We start from the raw sequence: 7,504 nt of genomic DNA on the forward strand, positions 1-7,504 counted from the left end.
GGATGCGCAAGAAATGTCGCTTTTGTTGGTGAGAATGAGAAGTCAGCTGCTAAGTGCTAAGACCGCGGAAGACGAGAGAGCATGGATACAGAGTCACTGCTCTACTTCGTTGTCTTATGATTTTATTGATTACCAAAAAAAGAGTCTTATGATCTCCCTTGATTTCTCTCGTGTTTTGTTTGGTTAGCAAGAAATTAAAAAACAAAACATAATAAGACGAAATTAGTAAAACAATTATTGAATTTGTTATAGGAAAAAAAATAATAATAATAAAGCCCAGAAAACAACGTGACCTCTACACCCAGACCGAAATAACCACCCACCTCCATGAAAACAAAAATCTTGATATTGTTGATGTTTCTATATGTACTCCCATTGATCGCTGTGCTGCTGCAGGGATCACGCTGCCTTTGAGGAACCTTCACCTTTTATATTTCTCTTTTTCTTACCCATCAAACACACCATTGGACACATGTACACAAGGTTTATGGTTTATGGTTTATGGTTAAGTATTGGCTACAATGTGATTTCTGGGAAAAGTCGAGTTCTAGTTGCCATTTAGCAAAAGAGTTAAAGAGCCAATCCTTGATTTTCAGCTAACAACAATTATGTTCCAATCCACACCTTTACAAACAATAGATTTCACAATTACATTCTTACCCAAAAAAAAAGACTTCACTATTACATGGCTATGTACACAGGGGACCATCCTTGATTAGGTTCCTTCAATGATCTGGAAGAAAGTGCCATATTAATCTATCAATCTTCAAGCTTATGGAAATAATGTACAAATGTAGCTGGCTAGCTCCACTTCATAGTGACTGGTTACTCAATTTTGATTCCTCTAATCTCAAGGGTATCCAACTTCTTGGGTTTTCTGTAATTCTTCAACAAGAGAGACCAGCAAACAACACTAACTGAAGAAGCAGCCATAGCAGCTCCAGCAACCCATGGTGGTAGACGGAATCCAGTGGATGGGAAAAGGGCCCCAGCAGCGATGGGGATGCCGAATAGATTATAGCCCAGTGCCCAGAAGTAGTTCATACGGATCCGAGAGAAGGTTTTCCTGGAGAGGTCAATGGCAGTTATCACATCCTCCAAGTTGCTCTTCATCAGAACAATGTCAGCTGCTTCAATGGCTATATCTGTGCCGGCACCAATTGCCATTCCCACATCAGCAGCCACTAGTGCTGGTGAGTCATTAATACCATCTCCAACCATTGCCACTGTTAGTCCCATGGCCTGGATATGAAAGGGAAAAAAATTATTCAAGTATCGGTAGGCAAGAGAAAGAGGGGAAAAGAGAAAAAAAGTTGAGAAAAAGAATCAAAAACTCATTTTCGAAATAAATTTTAGGTAGACTTCTATCCTCCCCTGATTGAAGACCTCCTTTTCAATAAAGAGGAGAGATTAATCATAGCTCCATGCACTCTTGTTAAAAAACAGCTCTTGGTATGTTATAAACCAATAAATATCCAGCCTGTTCCATGTGGGCAATCAGGAACAATGGATACCATAACCAGAGGAAGAAAATTTCTCTTGCAACTCATCATGTTTTACCTGTAACTCCTTCACTTTCTCTGCTTTCTGTTCAGGTTTGGCTTCTGCAACAACAGTTTCAATTCCAACCTCCTTGGCGATGGCATTTGCAGTTCCCCAATTGTCACCTGTCACCATAATATTCCTCACATCCATAGACTTGAGAATGGAAATGACATCCTGCACTCCAGGCTTCAATGGGTCAGATATGGCTATCACTCCCACAACCTCCCGATCAATTGATACCAGGATTCCAGTTTGTGCCAGCTCTTCAGTTTCTACTAGGAGTTCTTCGGCATCAACTTGAATGGATATCCCCGAGTCTAACATCAGGCTCTTGTTTCCGACAACTATTTCCTTGTTTTGAACAGTTGCTTTCACACCATGACCTGTAATGGAGACAAAATCTCGTGCTTCTGGCCACACATGTTTCTCTTCCTCTTCTCTGAATTTCTTAGCATACTCAACTAGAGCCTTGGCCAGCGGATGTTCACTGTTAACCTGATAATATTTTAATATGCCACACCATCAGAAGACCTCTACTTGGTTAGCTTCAAAGATATATGCAAAATGCTGAAATCAAAGCAAGCGAGACCCAAGGAATGATATACAGTAGCATTTGTGAAAGTACTGATAACAGCTGGCAGCAGAGACAGAAGGGTCTACCTCAATTGCGGCAACCAGTCCATAGAAATCGCGAAGGACCATGTTTTTCAAGAGCCTTGTGCTTACAACCACTGGTTTTCCAATGGTGAGGGTTCCGGTTTTGTCAAACACAATGCAGTTCACCTAAAGAAAAAGTGAATCCTCAAATTGTGCTATTAAATAGTTGCTCTGGATTAAACTCAAAAAGGAAAAACAGAAAAAATCTGAAAACCATGAAAAAGGCAAGAGAATGGCAATGATGTCAGGTCAAATAGGTATGTGTGTCTCCAACAGAAGAAAAAAACTTCAGTGATTCTTATAGCTTTCAATTAATGTTTGAAATTGTAATCGAAGGATGTGGGGTTTGGATACATGTAGGTTGATTTCCAAATCCAGTGGTGTTAAGGAAGATCTTGAAAATATAACCTCATTTCCTATTCATAAACTAATTGATTTTTCAGACATAATAGAATAGAAAGATCGATGTGAAAATCTTTCATGCTGACCTTATGTGCACTTTCTAATGCTTGACCTCCTTTGATTAATACTCCTTGAGAAGCACCAACTCCTGTACCAACCATAACTGCTGTGGGAGTTGCCAGACCTAGAGCGCAAGGGCAGGCTATGACCATGACAGAGATGCCAAATTGAAGAGCAAGCTGGAAGCCATCCATGGAGGATGGTATCCACGACTTTGGATAGCCATTCAATTTTTCAGCCAAAAACCAGGCAAGCCAAGTGCAGAATGCAAGGATAATAACCTGCAAGAGTTAAAGTTGAATATTTAGCGAAGTCGTGAAAAGCATAGTACTTTCCTTTAATTACTAGTACATAAACATCACTACATCGCTAGACTCAGCTCAGAATTAGAGTCCATCTTCTAAATCTACATGGTTGAGCCAACAAAAGGCGATTTGGATGTCTGAAAAACTAAGTTAAAAAATCAAAAGACACTATTTCTTGTAACAGCTGCTAGGGAATCAGTGCTCAGGGCTGCTACACAAGCTCAACTCTGCCATGTTCTGATTCAGTGTAGATATACATGCATTTTCCCGTGTAACAACAATAACAGAAAGATCACAAAAGCCAACTTTAAGTCAGAATTTTCTTAAAAGTGCAACACAGTGATATTGCCAAATAATGTTTTTTTTATCATTAATTTGTCAGAATATTTTGCTTCAGACTATGGAACAGTATATTTATTCCAATTTAATAAATTAAACAAAAGGTAGGAATACCCAAGGAATAATAAAACAAACTAAAAAAAATAAAAATGGATAATTTATCTATACTCGGCATAAACTCAGCACAGCATTTCAGATGGTCTCTAAAGTTGAAAAAACAAAACTTTAAAGTAAACCAATATTTGGAAGAAATCCACTTAGAAAGAAGGGAAGGTGGACAATAAATACTCACCAAAGGCACAAAATATTTTGAGATACGGTCAGCAAATTTCTGGACAGGAGCTTTGGCCATTTGTGCTGATTCTACAAGTCGAACAATCTGTGAGAGAGCAGCTTCAGATCCAACTCGGGTTGCCTGAACATGTAACACCCCATTCTCATTCACAGTCCCTCCAATAACTGTATCACCTTTCCTCTTGGCAACTGGCCTGGCTTCTCCCGTTATCATGCTTTCATTGACATGGCTTTGACCCCAGGTAACAAAACCATCACAAGCGACTTTTGCACCAGGCATTATCTTAATAACATCATTCTTCAGTATCAATTGACTGTCAATGTCATGCTCACCTACCACATTTCCCTCCCTGTCAATAGTTAATAGTGTTGCTGTCTCCGGTGCCAAATCCATAAGCTTGGCAATGGCCTCAGATGTCTTCCCCTTGGCCAAAACCTCTAAATACTTCCCCAGTAAAATAAAGGAAATGAGCATTGAGCTCGTCTCAAAGAAATCTGTGGCCTTGGACTCCTCTAACGTTGCAGCTCTCAACACTGAGTAGACAGAATAGAAGTAGGCTGCATTGGTTCCAAGTGCAATCAAAACATCCATATTTGCAGAGCCATGGCGTAATGCCTTAAAGGACCCGGTGTAAAATCTCCAACCAATAATAAATTGTACAGGGGTGGATAGTATACACCTCATAATCTCTCCAAAGGTTAACATGTTGATCACTTTAGCATCAAGTCCTTGCTTAATACCGGGGATATACATGAAGACCATAGAGGTAAGGAACACTGGGATAGTAAAAACAAGACTCCAGAGAAAGGATCTATAGTAGTTCTTAATCTCCTCTTGCCTAAGAGAATCTCTTCCCCCTCCTTCAGGGAATATCATTGCTTTGAAATGCCCAGATCCAGTTGACTCTATAACATGGATAAAAGTCCGTGGTCCTGTTTCATCTGGCTTGTAAGAAATGGAAATTTTATGAACCATTGGATCAATTGTCACATCTTGAACACCTGGGAGTGCTTGTAGAGAATTTTCAATCATCCTCATTGAATGACTGGTGCATACTCCATCTAATTTTAGCTGTATCTTGCTCCTGTCTTCCCCTGTACTAATAAGTATGGCTTCAAAACCAAAGTGCTCAACTTCTTCAAGAAGCTGGTTGTGGCTCACAATCTTTGGATCATAATATATTTCTACTTCTTCAGTTGCTAATGCAACTTGGGCTTTATTCACACCTTCAATACCTTGTAGAGCAGATTCAACAGTTCTTGAGCATGAGGTACAAGTCATTCCTTTTACACGTAATCGACATGTTTGCATGGATCTTTCATTCACCTCATCCTTGATCAATGATGCTTCAAATCCAGCATCTTTGATAGCCTCTCGAATTGTTTCCTCCTATAGAATGCAACTTACATAACGCTACTTAGTCAATTATTACAAAAAATATAAAATAAAATAAAAAGATAAAGAAAACCATCCACCAAACTAATACCTAAAGCGGAATACATATCTCTAGAACAAAAATAATGAGAATTAAAAGAGAAACAAAAAATATACTAGAAGAGCAATCTCATAGGCAAAGAAGACAAATTTATTACATGCTATCCCACTTCAATACTTCCTTCCCCCAAAAGAGTTAGGGAGGGCTCCAACACTGATAATTTCCGTACTAGGAATCTGGGACATTCATTTAAGAACTTTACAATTGGTAAAGGGGTCAACCAGTAGAGCCACCTAGATTAGAGTGAGAGATGCCACAAAGGCTCCATAAGTAAGTGAAATGAAGGGAAGTGAAATTAAAACAAATATAAAAAAAACCCTTCAAATCAATTCCAATGATAACTGTGACTAACTCAAAAACTAAATAAACATAGTAACCATTTAATTCACTTTTAAACCATATTACTGAGATTTGAACAGAAAAAATATGGAAATGACCAACAAATTTATTTGTAAAGTTTAATCATCATGTTTAGCACATTCAGTAAATTTTTAAATTAGCTAATTTTTTTTTGCACCCAAGAAAATGCACCTCTATTGTCCAAAATTGAGATGACCCAGATCCTATAAGAATGAAGAATAGATGGCTCTAAATGACTTCTTTCACATCCCTTCATTTCACTTTACTTGTAACCAGGCAGAGCCAAAGTGGAAAGGGCTTCTTGGAGTAGGAGCTAGAGTGAATGTTGGAGAGGCAACTTGGACCACAGCGAGAACATAGTGCCACTTGAAGTAGAACACAGAGTGAGAGCTGCCACAGAGAGCCAATAAGCCATTTGTCACAAAGCACAGTGTATTGTAACAACCATGAGTAGCAAAGGACCTAGCATTTTGGGTAGAAGGTCGAGGATCAAGCTTGAGGCATTACCATTAGTCATTGGACATGAGGCGAATTTAATAAAGTTTTATACACAAATGAACCTTTTCAGATCAAGGATTTATATGCTTGATCGTTGATACTGATGGTTCACTTCAGGAGCAGTCAAGTATAAAGCTGCTTCTTTAGAATCATATAAATTTCCATCTTGCTATTATTGCCATAGAATGCTCCAAACTCTCTTCGGGATGAGCTTGGAGCTTTTCCTTGAGGCAAACAAGAAGCTAAACTCTAAAACTTCCACTGGCTTAAAGTAGCTATGAGCTCCTCCTAAGCAGTTAATTTTATGGACAAAATAGAAGAATTGATGATTTCTAACACTCAAATAATTAGGCCAAAAGGTTAGAACTGTAGATTCTATTAGCTATTGTATCATTTGAATTTCAGTAAAAATCAAATATTAAATCTGAAAGAATATTAACCATCAAAGAAAAAAGACAAAACAGGTATTAAGATCCCCATAAGTTTCAGAAGGGAAAAAAATGAGAATATAAATAGAAGAACGAAGAAAAATAACTGAAAGAATCCTCAGAGTTGTGAGACTTACATTGACGAAATTAGGATAAAACAGAACCTGAGCTCTGTTATTCAGAACATCAACGGCAGCATCACGGATTCCCGGAAGTCGTTTAATGGCTTTCTCCACAGAACCAGCACAAGCAGAACAGGTCATTCCAACAACGGAGAACAGAGCCTTGGCCTCGGAACCCTCGATGCTGTCCTGAACGGCTACACCCTTGGGGTATTTAGGCATCGAAGGGTAATGTGGTCGAGGAGACAAATCTCCATTGAAGCTCTCATTCCTAATACAAGCTAACGCCAAAAATTTGGTCGCCATGATCTCCTCCCTTTACTTCAACAACAAAGCTCTGCAAGCTTTCAAGTCGGAAGCTTTTCCTCTCTCTATCTCTCTCTCTCTCTTCTCGACAACTCCAATTTGTTAAAGAAACTGAAAGAAGAAGAGATCACGTAACGTAGGGTTTGGACATTTGGTTTCAGCTCCCTCCCGGGTTTTTTGGCCGTTTGAAAACAGGTATTGTAACGAACCCTATGATATAACAAGTAATGCCGGAGGAGTATCGGTTGCCAAAACCGGTTCACTGGCTGACTGGGTATGTGGTGATTGGACAATGTTGCTTTCAACGCTTTTTTTTTGCCACTTGATGAGTGGGACCCATCTAATTGATTTTTTTGTTATAATGCTCCTTCCCATCAATATGATCCCAACCATTGGATTGGATTGGATTATCATATTGCCTCTTAGTTGTAAATAAACCAAACAATTTATATTTCTAATTGATAAATAATTTCTTAGATTTAAGATAGAAAAATTGAAATAAAAAATTATACTAAAATATTGTCTATGGAAACATAAAGAGGGGAGATAAAATATTCGCAAGGTATGTAGGAGAAAGAGTTGTCTTCCAAGGCAAGGGTTTAATTATGAAAATAGAAGCATAATTAATCCTTACCTTCAAAGATATGATTGGCCCATTTATAATGTCCATTATTTGTTTTTTTTTTTTTTTT

General features: G+C 38.4%; 1 protein-coding gene across 1 annotated transcript; it reads right to left on the reverse strand.

The window, feature by feature from the left end:
* Nucleotides 1-567: 567 nt before the first annotated feature.
* On the reverse strand, nucleotides 568-6,984 carry LOC122081249 (probable copper-transporting ATPase HMA5). The gene is made up of 6 exons (XM_042648278.1): nucleotides 6,522-6,984; nucleotides 3,601-4,992; nucleotides 2,691-2,945; nucleotides 2,206-2,328; nucleotides 1,561-2,040; nucleotides 568-1,242 (listed from the first exon to the last, which is right to left on the reverse strand). Exons 1-6 carry the CDS (start codon nucleotides 6,810-6,812, stop codon nucleotides 826-828), a joined length of 2,958 nt encoding a protein of 985 aa, XP_042504212.1. The 5' UTR covers nucleotides 6,813-6,984; the 3' UTR covers nucleotides 568-825.
* Between the last annotated feature and the right edge of the window lie 520 nt (nucleotides 6,985-7,504).

Source organism: Macadamia integrifolia, chromosome 6, assembly GCF_013358625.1.
Source record: "Macadamia integrifolia cultivar HAES 741 chromosome 6, SCU_Mint_v3, whole genome shotgun sequence".
Lineage (NCBI taxonomy): Eukaryota > Viridiplantae > Streptophyta > Magnoliopsida > Proteales > Proteaceae > Macadamia > Macadamia integrifolia.

Excerpts from the sequence above, each read along its gene's own strand:
- LOC122081249 (XM_042648278.1), bottom strand. The coding sequence starts at position 6,812 with ATGGCGACCAAATTTTTGGCGTTAGCTTGTATTAGGAATGAGAGCTTC. Across the intron at positions 2,946-3,600 it reads CAAAATATTTTGTGCCTTTG|GTTATTATCCTTGCATTCTG; the intron begins GTGAGTATTTAT and ends TAACTCTTGCAG. Across the intron at positions 2,041-2,205 it reads GACTGGTTGCCGCAATTGAG|GTTAACAGTGAACATCCGCT; the intron begins GTAGACCCTTCT and ends AAATATTATCAG.